The following is an 18,307-nucleotide window of genomic DNA, read 5'->3' as shown; positions in this document are numbered from 1 at the left end:
AAAACTGACCTTCCAATTACTCATGTTGAGATCCTTACTCCCTCAAATACTTGACTACCTGCCTCACCACCCCTCTTGATCAGCAGAGTACTTTCCAGGGCCCTGGATTGACTCACATCCATTATCTATGACACCTTGACTACCCCCCTGACCACTTGACTACCCCACTGACCAGACCAGACTGCACCCTCTTCCACCTGTCACCTCATCCGCCTGGCACCCTATCCACCCTACGCACCAAACAACTTGCCTTGCCAACCTACCCACTCTGCCCATTTATTCATTCACCCATTCACACCGGATTCATGGCCGCTCATACCACGAAGAGAGGCATGTTGTGTCTTTCTCTGGCTATAGTGTGATCTGATGTAGTTATCCGGAGGATGCTACGTTCGCATTTCTGGGAAAGCTGGGCTCGGCGCGAAATGCTGAGCAGTATACAGGCAGGAGAAATCACAAGCGGTACAGCAACCTGATGATAATTATCTCGACTTGAAAGATTCAAGTCATTGTCTTTCTGCCTACTCGGTCAAAACCTTTCGTAATTTCAAGACCCCTTTTGTTATGATCCCAGTTGATGTTATAACTCGATAGGAATATCCCAGAATGGAACCCTGGCCAAAAGACTGTAACTCTTACTTTTTTTTTTGAACATGGAGAAACGGAATCACAGGACCACCAATTAGTTTTAACAAAAGAAAAAAGTGTTTTTTTTAGTAAACATCAAAAAAATGAATGACGATATGATACTCCTTTACTCCCCCCCCCCCCCCCCCCCCCCCCCCCCCCCAGTTTAACAAATACACACATATTAACACGGATTACAACGTAATGTATATTTTGAGCTACAATGATCTCAGTAGCACAAAATCCCTATGAACACACAGACGGGCTGTGGTAACACACACACCCCGTTCTGAACCAAAGTGAATGTCTGTGGATTTCTTCTCAGAATCCCCCAGATGATTCTCATGTGAGAGTTTCAAAAGTCCACTTCCAAAAGCAGGCTTTAAAATATTCTTTCTCAACACTGCTTTCCATCAGTGGTTTGCGTTCTGAAATCAATTTCAGGTTTTCCAAATTATTCTTTTAAACAAAGCTACCACTCCACTTTTAACAACAAATCCAGTATCCAGGATTTTCAACTTCCCCTTTAGGATGTATTTCTCTTAACTTCTGCACAAACTGTTCATAATTGCTTTAACTCTCGATTCTCATACTCAATTAAAATGGCATCAAACATTTGATTTACCTCCTGAAGTCTGTTTTCGCCCTTGAATTCTGGTTACTGTAGCTGTCTGTTTCACTCACAACATGTTGTCTGCTTCTCCTTTGAATTCTCTTCTGAGTAATACCTTGGTCTCTTAACTTTGGTGTTCTTCAGGCATTCTTTCTGTCCCAACTACCCCAAATTAACTGGAGTGTATCCGGTTCTTTGGGAAGCCTGCCTTTTTGCAACTCCCTTGTCTTGTCCAGCTTCTGGCAGAGTTGAGAGATGTTCACTCCCCGGTATATTATCTTCAACTGCAATATATCCAGCTAAACCTAAACACAAAAACATCTTGCTCCCCCAGTTACTAGTTACTAAGCAACCACTGCTATTTCTACAAGCCTGTTTCATCAAATATGCAGGTAAATTTTTGCCTCTGAGTCATCGGAGACTTTAACTGTCCCAGTATCCCAATAGCAACTGGGATTCAAACAATAAAGGGGGAACTGAGGGTGAAAATTTCACGCAGTGTTTCCAGGAAAAATGTTTCAGCCAATTAGTGACAAACCCAACAAAAGGCTATGCAATTCTAAACCTAGTCTTGGGGAACGAAAATGGGAAGTGGGTGAAGTGACAGTGGGGGCCATGTCGGGGATAGGTGATCACAATTCAACTAGATTCAGTATTACCACGGAAAAGGACAGAAATAAAGCAGGAGTAAAAAGTTTGAACTGGGGGAAAGCAAATTTTGCAAATGAGGTGGACTGGCCAGAAGTGCTAGAGGATAAATCAGTGGAAGACAACCGAGATCCTAAATGTGCAAAGTAGACATGTCCCTTACAAGAATAAGTGTGGTGCTGCCAAATCTAGACCCCCCTGGTTGTCTAGAGGAATACAGCGGAAGATCGAACAGAAAAAGAAAGCATACGATAGGCACAAAGAACTAAGCACTGCAGATAGCCTAGATGAGTATAAGGAGTGCAGGGAGGAAGTACTGGAGTATTGTGTGCAGTTCTGGTCACCACTTTACAGGTAGTAATTGCTCTGGAGAGAGTGCAGAAGAGGTTTATAAGAATATTGCCAGGGCTAGAAAAGTGTAGCTACGAAGAGAGACTGGATAGGTTGGAGTTATTTTCCATGGAACAAAGAAGGCTGAGTGTTGATTTAAGTTGAGGTGTACAAAATTATGAGGGGAAGAGATAGTGTACAGGATGAAATTGTTTCCCTTGGTAGAGAATTCTAGAACCAGGGGACATAGATTCAAGTTAAGTTGCAGAAGGTGTAAAGGAAACTTGAGGGGAAACTCTTTTACACAGAGGGTAGTGAGGTTCTGGATTCCACTGCCCAAGTTGGTGGTGGAGGCAGAGAACTTAAACTCTTTTAAAAATAAATACCTGGGGCGAAATTCTCCCCCAACGGCGGGATGTCCGCCGACTGGCGCCAAAGACGGCGCCAATCAGACGGGCATCGCGCCGGCCCAAAGGTGCGGAATGCTCCGCATCTTAGGTGGCCTAGCCCCAACATTGAGGGGCTAGGCCGACGCCGGAGGGATTTCCGCCCCGCCAGCTGGCGGAAATAGCGTTTGTTTCCCCACCAGCTGGCGCGGAAATGCGGCGCATGCGCGGGAGCGTCAGCGGCCGCTGTCAGTTTCCCGCGCATGCGCAGTGGGGAGAGTCTCTTCCGCCTCCGCCATGGTGGAGGCCGAGGCAGAAGGGAAAGAGTGCCCCCACGGCACAGGCCCGCCCGCGGATCGGTGGGCCCCGATCATGGGCCAGGCCACCGTGGGGGCACCCCCCGGGGTCAGATCGCCCCACGCCCCCCCCAGGACCCCGGAGCCCGCCCACGCCGCCTGGTCCCGCCGGTAAATACCAGGTTTGATTTACGCCGGCGGGACAGGCAATTCCTGGGCGGGACTTCGGCCCATCCGGGCCGGAGAATCCAGCGGGGGGTCCCGCCAACCGGCGCGGCCCGATTCCCGCCCCCGCCCAATCTCCGGTACCGGAGACTTCGGCGGGGGCGGGGACGGGATTCACGGCGGCCTACGGCCATTCTCCGACCCGGCGGGGGGTCGGAGAATGACGCCCTGGATCTGCACCTTAAGTGTTGTAAGCTACAGGGCTATGGACCAGGTGGAGGAAGATGAGATTAGGATGGACACCTGGGTGTCCTCGGGCTGGCATGAACAAGGTATGGCCTCCTTCTGTGCTGTAACTTTTCTATGATTCTATAGTTTACTCTTCACTCTGTAACCCTCTCTAAACACCATAGAAACACAGTTGGAATTGAAACCAATTTCCACACACACGTTTTTCCGGCATTAATCTAATTGTAAATGTTACCCTTCCAGGCACAGAGACGTTAAATTAAACCCACTTAAAACTATGTCTTATGTCTAAAGTTTACCAATACAAATTTAAAACAGTTTAAAAAGCCAGTACAGAAATATCAGGCTGGATTCTCCGCTGTCGGGATTCTCCGTTGTGCTGGAGTGCACCCATGCCCGCAAATTTCCCGATGGTGTGGAGCTGCCCACAATGCCCTCATTGGCCGGCTGGCAGGATGGAGAGCCCCGCTGCCGGCGGGGTGGTGAATCCCACCCATCAAATTTCCATCAAAAGGAACCTCGGGTACAAAAATCATCGACAACTGGAAAAGACAGATTATGTTTTTAAAAATAAATAATCTCCAATTTCATGGACTTTTACCTAGACTTCAACACTTGGAATCTCAAGACCACCATGGAGAAAAGCAGTGAACGCTCTATTTTCTCCTTTTTGCTTGAACTTTGATTTGGCTAAGAAAGTAACTACCTAACATGCAATTCTGCGCGTGCGTGTTGTGAAGATCGGACATAGGTTTATCTTTTAAAATATTTTAAGATCTTTATCCAGGTGGATTTTTAGCTCCATAAAAACTAACCCCCGTTTGGTTTCAACTCCAGAAAGCCTAGCAGACTACTTTTTTTTGCAATTGTATCTAAGTGGTTAAGCACAGGCGATTCAGCAGCCTGGGTAGGGAGCATGTACCCAGTGGGCTCCCTACACATTCTCCAGCCCCTCAAACATTAGCAGCTGCAGCATGTTGTGAATGTTTTCCAGACATGAGTCTGAAGGACATTATCCCCATCCTCTATATGGTTGGGACCTCCCAGCCCGACAGCAGCCATCTCGGCCTGTGCAGGATACCAGCATAACAGATTCCAGAGATCAGGACATCCCTCCCTCAGTGAAAAAGGACTCCATGATGCCACTGAACTGGTAAATGCAACGAACAGCTAAAGAACCAAAATCAAATCCCGCTGGCAAGGCTCCAGAATTGGGCACAATCCCATGTGAGAATGAAGAAAAGAAGGAACGCTCTAGGAGATGTAATCAATCCCTCTGATATTTGGCACATTGCCTTCTGTACATGCAATCACTGTTTTGACAATAAAGAACAATGAAGGGCACCGGATGCAAATTCCTTCGGTGACCCGAATTTACAGGTTAGGTGTCCCGAATTTACAGGTTTCACTACACTGTGGGGCAAAGACATTGGTATGCAGTCGGCATTACCAACGCCATTGAACCAGCCTGTCACTACTCATAATTAACTCCATATATGCTTGATCAAAGTGTATCATGGATTTGCAATGAATTAACACTGTATTACTTCAAAAGGAAAATTGTTATCATTCCGCAGTTATTTCCTACAGAAATGTGGGGCCGGATTTTCAGCGCCTGCCATAGTGTGTTTTGTGGCAGCGGCAGGATTTTCTGGTCCCGCTGTCAGTGGGATTTCCCATTTTATGCTCCCCACACCGCTGGGAAACCCACGGCGGGGCTCGCCATCGGTGGAACCGGAAGATCCTGCCAGTGGGAATGGCTGAAATATTCTGGCCGTAGATTAGGATGTTATGGGGACCTGTTGTCACTGATATTTTTTAAGATAACATTGCAATTTTATCAACCCCATCTCACACTGTTTTGAATAGGAATCCTGGAACCAATAGAAAAGATTACCTTGATTGTATAGACAATGGTGAGGATTGTGTGTTTGAGGCAAAAAACATCCAAAGCAGAACCTCTTGAAGATTCTTTTCTCTCAGTTTCCCATTCAGCAGCCGGTCAAGTGAACAGCCTGACTAACGTGTGTGAGGTTAGCCCAGTTACAAGACTCTGTAGCTGGAGGTTCTTTGGTGGCAGCCCCTTGAAACTGGGAGGGCTGGGTGGGGAGGTTAACAGTCTGGACTGGGTATAGATCAGCAGTCAAGATTGAAGGTGGCAAGCTACAGGGGCCTGATGATCAGGGCTCGACGAAGCTAAAGGATATCTAGAGCAGACTGGAGAGGGAACTCCTGCTCTTCCTAGCCTACAAGCAATGCTGAAAGAGGTGCTTACTTTGTGAATCTAGCAGCTCCCGCCCTTTCACTGCCCCATTTCCCGACCTCCCGAAAAGCCCAAGCAGCAATCGTAAATTTAAACTGGGCCTCCAATTGCACTTTGGTAGACACTCTGATTGCTTATTAACCAGGGTGACAACAAATGGTGGCAGTGGCATAGTGGTAATGTCATTAGATTAGTAATCCAGAGGCCCAGGCTAATGAGGACACAGGTTCAAATCCCACCCTGGCAGCTTGTGGAATTAAAATTCAGTTAATAAATCTGAAATTAAAAGCTGGTCTCTGTCATGAAGACCCATTGTCAATTGTGGTAAAGACTCATCTGGTTCACTAATGTCCTACAGGGAAGGAAATCTGCTGTCCTTCCCTGGTCAGCACTACGTGTGACTCCGGACTATAGCAATGTTCTTGACTATTAACTGCCCTGTGAAATGGCCGAGCCACTGAATTCAAGGAGAATTAGGGGAGGCCAACAAATGCTGGCCATGGCAGCAATGCGCACATCCCATGAAAGAAAAACAAAAATAAAAGTTCAAAAAATTGATTCCCCAATGCATGCATTTCGCTTATTAAATCCATGACCAATCCTCTCCTGCCAATTGTTGCGGGGTGGGGGATTAGTATTGAACCCTGATGATCTGAAGGAAAGATAATATTGTTTTTTCCCCAGATTTTACATCAGTTTAAATTCAAAATATGAAATGGCTTCTATTTCAAATATATTGTTAGAAATCCAACTCTTGACTGATCCAGTCATATTTTTTCAGTGACAAGTCAAACTAAAGAAACTTAAGGAAATCTCTAAAATAGATTATTCTTGCAGTGACATGTTAACTTTTGCTTTTTTAACCATTCGTTCACGTGATTTGGGTGTCGCTGGCTAGGTCAGCATTTATCCCCCATCCCTAATTGCCCCTGAGAAGGTTGTGATGAATTGCCTTCTTGAGGCACTGCAGTCCATGTGGTGTAGGGAGACCAACAATAAATCCAGGGTGATGTTCTGTCAAACAAGAAAAGCTCCTGGTACAAGAGAAAACACAATGTCATCTGACTGTCCTGACATGGGCATTACTGGGTTGGATGCGACTTAGATTTACTTCCAACATTTAACAGCGTGTCTATTATCAAAGTAATATCCTCATGGATTGTAAATCATACATCATGCCTAATCCTCAAATTTCTAGTTTAACTTTGTCTCTCACTTATGGGGCAGCACTGTGGCACAGTGGTTAGCGCTACTGCCTCACAGCTCCAGGGCCTGGGTTCAATTTCGGCCTCAGGTGACTCTCTGTCCGGAGTTTGCACTTTCTCCCCGTGTTTGTGTGGGTTTCCTCCGGGGTGCACCGGTTTCCTTTCACAGTCCAAAGATGTGTAGATTAGGTGGATAGGCCATGCTAAATTGCCCCTTAAGTGTCCAAAAGGTTAGGTGGAGTTTCTGGGTTACGGGGATAAGGTTGAGGCATGGGCTTAAGTCGGGTGCAGACTCAATGGGCCAAATGGCCTCCTTCTGCACTGTAATTTCTATGATTCTATGATGTTGGTACTTAAGAAATTGCCTATCGTAATTTGCCCAAATGTTGTCATTCATGGGCAACATTCAACAGCTGTGAATAGTACCATCCAGTGGTACTTTTTGTTAATGCAGTCCTATTCTGATTGTTACTTAGTGTAATTATGCAATTTAACGTGCTGTACGTTTGAACACCAAAATGACACATAAAAGTAATGCACATTGTTCTCCTCAAACTAGAATACAGTTTGAAGAAAACATTTCAACATAGGAACATTGATCTAATAAATCTGTAGTTTTCTATCTTAGTTGACGAAATCAACTAATGATGTGCAGAATTTATAAAATCATAGTTTTCAATTAACTCTAAGCATAAAAAGCAATTTTGCAACTAATGTGGCTCTTGTTTTTCCTTTTGACTTTTGACGGAAGCTGTCACTGGGAAATGTCATCAGCGCATTGGGAGACCAAAGCAAGAAGAGCCATCATGTGCCATATAGAGACTCGAAGCTGACCAGGCTTCTTCAAGATTCTCTGGGCGGAAACAGGTACAATAGAGCGTGAGATCTATATAGTAAAGGAAGTAAAGATCTTTGTTCTGTTTATTTCTATTATCTACGAGATAAGACTCACAAAAAAAACAAGTACCTACTTTGCATTGGTAACTTGAAAGCAGTTTCAAAACACCAGTTTGCAAATAAATAGTCAATGAGTTATCTTAAAAACTATCTTCCAAGAAATGTATAAATTAGGGTGATTGGCACATCTTATATCATATGAATATTGTTTCATTACCAACCATATATTTTAATGAGAAATTTATGGAAATATTGTAGGTTGGAAATTGTGAGGAACTAGTTTAGAATGAGGTTGTTGAAGACAATGACGAGGAAGCAATGGGACGGAACATTTCCAGAAGTAGAGGGTGGGAGTAACTAAAGAAAAATAGGAGGTGAGGGTGGTGAGAAAGGTGACAAAATGGTGAAAGATAGTCTTACTGATGAGCGCTACCTCAGAGACAGAGATGTTGAGCAGAGGTGAGTAGCTTTGGGAAATTTATATATCTGTTGAAATCAGTAAGGCTAAGAGTGAGGGTCTTGTTGAAAAGTTTGATAAGCTGTTCAGGTCAGATGGAAGAGTTTGAGATACCTGAGGGAAGAGATGGTGCCAAGGAATGTGTATTGCCTGGATGTGTCATGCGATATCATCACCTGGGCAGCGCAGGTGCTGGAAAATGCAGCTCGGTTAGGAGAATTCACTCAGGTAGCCGGCTTTGCAGGACTAGAATGTTAATTGGTTCAATGGCTAATGTCTTAATTGTGAAGCAGCAAATAATGTGGCGATATGGAATAGGAAAGTTGATTATTCGACAGATTTAGGAAAGATGAGGCAAAGAGTGAGCTGGTTGAAATATTCATTAGAAACTGAGAATAGGACAACGGGCAAGAATGTCTGCATTCTCCCACTGGAGCTGAATTGCACCTGATTTACGTTCACTCTGGGAGCCCTAATCAGGAAGTAATTCCCAATCCTTAGCCATACAAACCTTTGAAATGAAATGAAATGAAAATCGCTTATTGTCACAAGTAGCCTTCAAATGAAGTTACTGTGAAAAGCCCCTAGTCTCCACATTCCGGCGTCTGTTCGGGGAGGCTGGTACGGGAATTGAACAGTGCTGCTGGCCTGCCTTGGTCTGCTTTAAAAGCCAGCTCATGGTGAGAATTGCGAGGGATTCCTTATGGAATCCCGCTATCAGGTCGCCATTTTGGGCGAGCAACCGGAGAGCAGTCCAGACAGAGGCAGTGAAAAAAAATCACTGTCTTACACCTCACCTGTGCAATACACCTGCTGGTTCAGGCAGAGGAAGCAGCACCTGTCAATTCCTGGAAAGAGGAAACTGGGTTTAACCCCACTGCAGATCTTTGATCTGCAAACCATTCATTCATTTCTCTTTGATATTGATTTTCTAGGCTGTGATTGACAGGCTCTACATGCGCTCAGCTGTCAGCATTGTTCCATTCCTCTCCCTTTACGCTTGAGTGATTTGAAGTAGTTAGCAGTGAAACTAACAGAAAGCACTTAATTCTCAGGAGCTGCCAATCAAAGCTTGATCTTTAATTAAGGGGTCTCGGCTCTTCAATTAGGTGGTCACTGGAGAGGAGCGGTGCGGGGAAGGTCTGCTGGAGGTGGGGTGGGCAGGTCTCACATTGTGTGTGTGTGTGGGGGGATGGGGGAGGGGGTTGGGGGGGCCCTCTGATGGACTTTGGTGGAAACTCCCTTAAAGCATTACCCATCTGGCCCACCTCCAGTTCCATGGCGCCAGGTACACGCTTGTCAAGACCTGCACCAATTCTCGCCCATGTGATTCCCGGCCCAGAGGACCGGAGAATCACGAGGGCCCAGAGAATATGGTGCCCAGCCCATTAATAGGATCCAAACAGATCTTATGATCCATTTGCATTCTCCCACTGGCATGGGATGCAAACCTCCGTCCTGATGCCAACAGGGGACTGGAACATTGGAAACGGAGGGTGTCGACCCTGTTTTTTCCCTGACGTTGGGTTCTTCGTCACATCGGAAACTCAATAAATATTGAACCTAGCATAATTTGTTAAAATATTAGTCATCAACTTGCATCCATTGAACTCCTACTCAATTCCTTAAATTGATCATTTGGACTTTTCAAGCTTGTAAAATTGTTTTTTCAGCAGTGAACCAGGAAAGATAAATATAATGAAATTATCCTTCATTACTTTAATGCAAATTCCATGACACAAGGATTGAAAATTACTGTATTTCTTGCAGTCGAACTGTCATGATTGCTTGCATAAGCCCATCAGATCGTGACTTCATGGAAACTCTGAACACTCTCAAATACGCAAACCGAGCCCGAAACATCAAGAACAAAGTTGTGGTTAATCAAGACAAAACCAGCCAGCAGATCAATGCCCTGCGAGCTGAGATCGTTCGACTTCAGATGGAGCTGATGGAGTACAAGACGGTAAGCAATGTGGGCAGTGGATCCCCAGGGAACAGTGGTCCTGGGCTCTTCCGTCAATAAAGAACCAAATCAGAATTGTTCAAAACATGTAATCCTTTTCATCATGGATTCAGGCTAAACCAGGGATCGATTGGTGCACAAAATGCTCCAAATGTGTGTTTCATTGTGGATTTTCATGCACTTGTAATAGCGTTCCAGGCATAAGTTGAAAAATCACATTGGTTAAATATTTATTTCATTATTTTCAGTAGATTCAAGTAGTAGAACCTGTTTATTTACATTAATGGACAGACACTTTGGAAAATGACCCCTGGTTCAACAGAAATTTGCTTTCAAAACACTATTATAAAATCAATGCATATTAACTGCATGGCCATTTATATGGAATGTCTGAAAGAAAAAAATACATTACATTTTCCCAAAAGACAGTTTCATTGGCAACCTTAATTGCATTTTGTTAAACAGTGACCAGATTTTAAACTATCATATACTGTGAAAATCTTTGTGTCTAAAGATTCTGATCATCTTCACAGTTTAAAGGAGTTAATGAAGTTGCTATTATTAATTTGTATCTGCTTGCTTTTTTAAGGGGAAACGAGTTATTGGTGAAGATGGTTCTGAAGGTTACAATGACTTATGCCAAGAAAATGCAATGCTACAGAAAGAAAATGACACACTGAGAATGAGAGTAAAAGCCATGCAAGAAACAATTGACGCACTGAATAACAGGGTAACACAGCTCTTGAGTAATGAAGCCACTCAGATAATAGCCAGGGCAGGTAAAAATTTAACTCGTTAATTGTCATACATGCTGAACCTTCTGATAACATGGTATTTTTCTTTTAATAGGCAATTCTCGCCATTCTCCAGCCACTCAGTTGTGGTGTTATTGGGAGGTTTGATACCTTATGTATTTAGCATTCGCTTAACTCTTGATTTTAAGGCTCTGACTTCTTACCCTTACCCCTCACCTGAGGTGTGGTGATCCTCATGTTATATCACCATCAGTCAGCTCTCCCCCTCAAAGAGGAAAGCAGTCTATGGTCATCTGGGACTATGGCGACTTTACCTTTTTACAAAGTGACCATACGTGTGTCAAGTTTCATGGCAGTGGGATTTAAGGTGATGTCTTCTATCCCAACTGGAACCCTCATTTTACAAAGCATAATAGGTAAATATTTTTAGATTATAATCCTGTTACCAGATGTGAGAAGTTGTTTCGACAGCATAGTTCAGGAGCTAAAGGCTGTTGAGTGAGCAACTTTTAAATGAATAGGTCATCATAAGTGCTGCTAACTAAGATCAATGCTATGATGGGATTCTTTAAAATGTTTTTTTTAAACAAGCCACGAGACCCATGGCCCCTAACCAATTCAAATCAAGTGGTTTCAGTAAATATGTTTTATGACAGTAATTTGCTGAATGAATCGTGCATTGTACCGGGTGAGTTAAATCATTAGTAATCAATTCATGCCAATTGATTGTGATGATTAAATCACGGCCTTTTATGATTGCCCATCTTCTGTTCCACCAATTTTATGTAATCTTTGAGTAGCTTTCTGAGTGGAACTTTGCTCATGATGTGATTGATTATTACCTGTATTCACTATACACTTAATCAGATTACCAATACCGGAAGAATTAATTGGTTCTTCAGAAAAAGGACTTATTGGTTGTGCCTATTACTTGGTCATAAGGCATTTAAGGTGTATTTGCATTGAGTACTTAAAAGTATTGTATCATGAGCAACACGGTGGCACAGTGGTTTGCATGTTGCCTCACAACGCCAGGAACCCAGGTTCGATTCTGACCTTGGGCGACTGTCTGTGCGGAGTTTGCACATTCTCCCTGTGTCTGCGTGGGTTTCCTTCAAGTGCTCCAGTTTCCTCCCACAGTCCTAAGATGTGCAGCTTAGGTGAATTGGCCATGCCAAGTTGCCCCTTAGAGTGGGGTTGCAGGAATAGGGCAGGGGGTTGGGCCGAGGTAGGTTGGCGTTCGAATGGGTCGGTGCAAACATGATGGGCCAAATGGCCTCCTTCTGCACTGTGGGGATTCTATGATAATATGCTAGTTTAAGAGATTCAAATTATGTTTTATGCCAACTGCACCATCAGAGATAATCCTGTGGCGTAAATGACCTGGCCACGAACATGGATCTTTGCCAATGTTTCCACTTTGATTTTAAAACATTTTATCCATTTAAATGGTTAACTTTGTCTTTTCTATTTTCTCTACAGGAGATAGCAATGAAGAAATAGGTGCATTAATTCAAAACTATATCCGGGAAATACAGGATCTCAGGTTGGTCCATGATCTTTAAACAATGCATGTTATGTATGTTGCCGTGATTTCCCCTCACTCTACTCTATTTCCAAAATTTAGTGGAGGAAAATATCTAGCAGGCAGACTTCCTTTAGATACATTGCTGTGCTCACAGTTCACCACTTTACTGCTCGAGGTCCAACAAAATTATAACATGCAATTCTGAGTTTTGTCTAACTTTAGGACTTCTCCAAAATCAAAATGTACTTGGTGAATCTGCCTAGTGCAATATGTCAGTCCACCGTCCTTTCACCTCTGTTCAAACCAAGCTCAGATTGATGAAATGCAGGTCTTTGCATTGGTTTAGATGCCCAAATGAAATTATCATTCAGGCCGTTCTGAATTTGGTCCTTTATGATGTGTGCCTACAGAAACTAATCACAAGACCTTCATTAACTCACTCCAAATGGAGTTTAACTAATTTTAACAAAACTACTATTTCTCTTCCAGGCACTAGATTTGCAAAAAAGAAAAACCCCCATGAAATGAAGATTAAATGTTTTGCATGTTTTGAAATGTTTAATGTAAGAATGCTGAATGGGATACTATCATTTTTCATCTTCATAAACACTTCTCACATAGGCACCATGGGCAGGATTCTGTGATCCTGAGGCTAAGTGTTGACGCCGTTGAAAACGCCATCGCATTTCTCAACGGCGTTAGCGCGGCCTCAGGATCAGCAATTCTGGCACCTACAGGGGGCCAGCATGGCACTGGAGTGGTTCACGCCACTCCAGCTGCTGATGTCGGCATGAACTGAGTGCCACGGGATCCGGGCATGCACAGTGGCACCGGCGCTAACGTGTACATGCGCAGTGGCACCGGCGGCAATGCGTGCATGCGCAGTGGCTTCCTTCAACGCGCCAGCCCCGACGCAACATGGCGCAGGACTACAGGGGCCGGCGCAGAAGAAAAGAGGCCACAAGCAGAGGCTGGCCCGCCGATTGGTGGGCCCCGATTGCAGGGCAGACCACATTGGAGGCCCCCCCGGGTTCAGCCCCCCCCCCCCCCCCCCCCCCCACAGACCACCTTCAACCCTTCCATGCCAAGTTCCTGCCGGCTGAGAGCAGGTGTGGACGGCGCCGGTGGGATTTGGCGTTTTTACGATGGCCGCTCGGCCCATCCCGGGCCGAGAATCGGCGGGCCGGCCGCGTAGAGCGGCCCCCGACCAGCGCCGCTCCAACCACGCCGGCACCAATGGCGCCAATTCTCCACTCTGCAGAGAATCACGTGCCAGCGTTGGGGCGGCATGCCGCGATTCGCGCCGGTCGCGGGATTCTCCGGCCCGGCCCCGGGCTGAGAGACTCCCGCCCCATGTGTATTGTATTGATTAATATTAACACATGCTCAACTACAGGTATTATTGAACTAACTTTGCACACACCTTAACAGAGAGGCCAGCAGAGAGATCATACTTAACAAAATGCCGCTTGTGTTTTGCACACCTCTGTTTTGGATATGTTTATATGCAAGTTATATCCACAGGTCCATTTCATCTTGCGATGTGAAGTGGGAACAGAAAACCTTTTCAGATATTTGTTTGGCCTAGGTGCACAAATTTCCTGTCCTAGCCCTTGAAGGATTGAAAATGTTTCATTCTATTTTCATCTGAACGATGATAATTTCCATTGCCATAGCCTATGCTGCTTTGTCAGAACTTACTTTTTAAGTGCAATCCTTTCTCAAAGCCCTCTGATCAAAAAAAGCCTACTTTGTTACAGGACCAAATTGTTGGAAAGTGAAGCAATGAATGAGTCTCTCCGGCGCAGTGTCTCTCGACTGACGTCCAGGTCTCCTTATGCAGCGGGACTGTCTCCCATGACTTGCTCTTCGATGTCCAGTCCAGTCGTTTCTCTGGAATCTGATACTTCTGAAGTTGTTGAAATGGCAAAAAAAGACTTAGAGCTGCTTAAGAAGAGGGAAAGGGTACGAAAAAGAAATAGGTAATTGTGTGCATAAATTGCTACAGATAATGTGTGCATTTAATAAAATTGTGAATTTCACAGCAGTATGAGATAAAAAGGCTGTACAGAGGAGACAAATTATGTTGTGCTTTAGTGGTTTGCAAACTTGGGTTCCTGGACTCTGGAGGGGAATTCTAACAGAATAGAAACCATCATACTTCAAGCCAGCATGCATCCGATTTTTGGGTTGTTAAACTTGGCTCCACAGTGGAGTTGACTCCAGTTTCTTTGCTGTTGTATCTGCAAAGTGGCATCTACTGTGTGTGAACATACCGGAAGAAGTCTTACAACATCAGGTTAAAGTCCAACAGGTTTGTTTGGATTCACTGGCATTTGGAGCTCAGCTCCTTCATCAGGGGAGTCCTGATAAGATAGACTCACCTGATGAAGGAGCTGCGCTGCGCTCTGCTCTGAAAGCTGCGCTCCGAAAGCTAGTAAATCCAAAGAAACCTGTTGGACTTTAACCTGGTGTTGTAAGACTTCTTACTATGCCCACCCCAGTTCAATGCCAGCATCTCCACATTATGAGCACACAGTTCTGGTGCTAACCACAGCAGGTGTCACAGCGAGTGTTAGTGTGGAGGATCTGCTAGATGTAAATGGAGTAGGAAGATTTGATATTAGTCGGTGTGTGACATCTCTTTTCCGAGTCTCCTGCATCAAATCCACCAGTTCAGCATTGGCTGGGTTTAATTAACACAGGTTAGTTAAATTAGTAGACAGCATGGACTTTGGGCACTATGTAAATTGGAAGCAATGGGCATTGGGCAATCCTATCTGCCATGCCCATGCCTGTTTTTAGATCATGTTCAGTTTTGCGGTCATAGATGTTGATTTACCGAGTCAGGTATGGCTAATTCAGAATGTTGTGGGTTCAAGCTGTCCTCCAGAGACAATATAGACTGACACCACTGCAGTAGTGAAGGAGTGCTGCACTGTTACTAGTACAGTCATTGGATGATGCATTATATCAAGGCCACATTTTGCTTCTCAAGTCGATGTTACTAATCCCCGACACCATTCGAAGAAGAGGGAAGTTCTCTTAATGTCTTGGTCACCATTTAATGCTGAACCAACTCCACTAAAACAAATTATCTGAGCCTCTATCTCAATGCCATGCACAAATGACTGCCACATCTCCCTATATCACAACAGTGACTCCACTTGAAAAGTGAATCCTAACTTAGTAAGATGTCCTATAGTCACAAAAGGCACAATATAAATGATGCTTTTCTTATTAGCATCATTATTTCTATTGCCAAATGTTTTGGAAGAAATGGCCCTTTGCAAACCACCTCTGTACTTTCCCAAGAACCTATTTTCTAACATGGTAACAGTAGGTTTAAAACAAAAAGGTAGCCAAGTGAACTAAAATTTAGTATCGTTGTTTTAATTCTTGACCTCCACCTAAAAGGAGATGGCCAGTTTAATAAGGACACAGGGAGTTCACATCGAGTGAAACAAGAAACAAAGTTTTATTTACACAAACGATATGTTCACTACTTGGTAGATGACTACCGGATTCCTGCGGAGGTGGGTGCCTTAGTGGCCGACCTTATATACATGGGGTTAATTGAGATACCCAGCCCCTAGTGGGGGAGTGCGTACTCCACAAGGAGTATGGGTAAGACGAGCGTTCTCACCATGTAGGTTGCGTGCGGGACATTACAGCCAGCACGTTAACCTCAGCTATGTTCCCTTTAGAATGAAAGGTGCTGTATTACCTATGTGTTACAGAAAAAAGTCAAAACCCCACATTCACAAACATAGAATCACTGAAATGAAGAAAATTAAAGGCTATGAGTTGGAGAGTATTTCACCACTTTTGTGTTAACTTTTTTGTGATATGTTTTCACTTATTTTTTCTTAAAGCCCAGTGAAGGAGAAAAGAAGAGGAGTTCTACAGCAAGAGAATTGGGAAGAGATGGATGACAATGAAGTGGAAGGGGTAAGGAAAGACAAAGAACTCTAAAATATTTATTTTACAAACTGAGATCTCTGAAGCCTAGGAATCTGAGTTTTATCCATCTTTGTTGATAATTCAGAGTCAACTTTTATTTTTATTTTTTTAACCTGTCCCCCACTATTGGTGCCACAAATGTCTAACTCAGTGAGAATCTCCTTTTTTGATCTTTGTCAAGAAGAATAAGAGGGCCGACAATGGAATTCCAGATGGATCAGGCTGCTTTAGAGGCCCTTGTACCCTCATACTTGCTTTTGCAGGCGATTATTACATCTGGAGGCTCCTAATACTTCGAGAAAACAAGGGTGGAATTTTCCCATTTTGAGACAAAATGTGGTGGCAGACAGCTCCGGTAGCACCTTTCCTGCTGTGCAAAATGGCAGGCTCCCTTGCCAGATTCTGCGCTTGGAACTTTATTAGTTATGCACAGGCGAGTTCCCCTCCAAACCTCCTGGCAGCTGATTCATTCAACTCCTTCACCTAATGGTTTGGAAGGCCCTGGCACCATATTTAAATACCAGTCCAGCACACTCCTTCATTCAATAGACCCCCCCCTCCCTCCCCCGAGTCCATCACTTGCGAGCTGCCCATGCCTCACTGCGACCACCACCCACTGCATCTGGAGTGGATCCCCCTTCTAGTGAACAATGTGATATTACTTTGACCCCCTTGTTCGTGAGGTTTTCATGCAGCATTATAGGGGTCCAGCTCCTCTTGGTCTGCCCCCTCAACCCCTACACAGCCCTACTTCCATATTGCCCCCTTAGTGTTTGGCCTGACTAACTTTAATGCCTCTTCAAACAAAAGTTCACTAGACTGGTTCCTGATGAGGACACTGTTCTTTGAGGAGAGGTTGAGTAGTCTAGACTTATTTTCCCTGGTGATTCAATGAATGGGAAATGATTTCATTGTGACATATGAAATTCTTAAGGGACTCGATGTTGAGAAAATGGGCGGCTTTCTCCGTCCCGCCGCTCCAGATTTCTGGTTCAGCATGCCGGCGGGATTTTCTGTTCTGCCGGCTGTTTAATGGGGTTTTCCGTTGTGGGGCAGCCCCATGCCATCGGGAAACCCCGGGGCTGCAGGCAAAACCTAGCATCCCGACGGAGTAGAATCCAGTCCTATGTTTCCTGTGGCTGGAGAATCATAAACATCGGGTTATAGTCTTAGAATATGGCCATTTAGGACCGAGGTTTGCATTTCTATATTGCACAGAGCAGATCCTGAGCATCTGAAGTGCTATATAAATGATTACTTGTGTATATTTGCAAGTTTTTATGCATACCAACCTCTCAAACTATTTACCCGTCCTGTCATTTACATTGTATCCTATAATTTCAGGAGGAGGAGGACATTGAAGAAAGTTGCTGTGAAGAAGAGGAAGGTGGAGATGATGAAGAATTTGACAGCGATGGAAGCCTCGATGAAACAGATACAGAATCAGAAGAAAAAGGTAATAATCATAAGCTGTAGTGGAACTTGCTCAACCCCCTAGAATGACTTCAAGTAGTATTGAAAACAGAAGAAAATTAAAACTTTGAAGATTCTGGGCGGAATTTTCCCACCTTCTTCCAGGGTGTCAGATGCTGACTGAAGCCTGGCGCCAAGGTTTTAGTCCAGGTTTTGAGCCTCTGGGGAGAACAAATCTATGTGCATTTTGTACGCCATTAATGTGGCAGGGTGGGACCTGATGGAACTGGTGAGGGTGGCTCCACAGAAATCGGGGCGCCCTTTAAAAATGGTGCCTGATCAACACAGAAAGAAAACCCTGCCCAGTGACCGTTTTAATTTATGGAAGTTAAATACTGTCAAAAGAACCTTTACTATTGGACAAGTTGGAAATACTCTTCATAATTCATTATTCGGCCTATAAGTGAAATATATTTTGGGGAAAACCAGGCACTACAGGGCCCAACATGTAATTGGTGTACGTAGCTCACTCTATATTGGAGGTGC

The 18,307-nt window shown here is 44.3% G+C and overlaps 1 protein-coding gene across 3 annotated transcripts in view; it reads left to right on the top strand.

Annotated features, from left to right (window-relative positions):
- kif21b (kinesin family member 21B) overlaps positions 1–18,307 on the top strand; it is a 223,118-nt gene that overhangs the window by 102,701 nt on the left and 102,110 nt on the right. For all 3 annotated transcript variants that reach the window (XR_011935738.1, XR_011935737.1, XM_072480319.1), the window contains exons 7-13: positions 7,534–7,649; positions 9,907–10,102; positions 10,692–10,881; positions 12,340–12,403; positions 14,146–14,367; positions 16,261–16,336; positions 17,693–17,804. Coding sequence is in view for 1 of the 3 variants with exons in the window: in XM_072480319.1 (XP_072336420.1) it covers positions 7,534–7,649; positions 9,907–10,102; positions 10,692–10,881; positions 12,340–12,403; positions 14,146–14,367; positions 16,261–16,336; positions 17,693–17,804 (976 nt within the window). In the remaining 2 variants the exon portion in view is untranslated. The remainder of the gene's footprint in view (positions 1–7,533; positions 7,650–9,906; positions 10,103–10,691; positions 10,882–12,339; positions 12,404–14,145; positions 14,368–16,260; positions 16,337–17,692; positions 17,805–18,307) is intronic.

The sequence above is a fragment of the Scyliorhinus torazame genome, chromosome 17 (assembly GCF_047496885.1).
Source record: "Scyliorhinus torazame isolate Kashiwa2021f chromosome 17, sScyTor2.1, whole genome shotgun sequence".
Taxonomy (NCBI): Eukaryota; Metazoa; Chordata; class Chondrichthyes; order Carcharhiniformes; family Scyliorhinidae; genus Scyliorhinus; species Scyliorhinus torazame.
The sequence above is the reverse complement of the archived record's forward strand: the minus strand, read 5'-3'. Positions and strand labels throughout refer to the sequence as shown.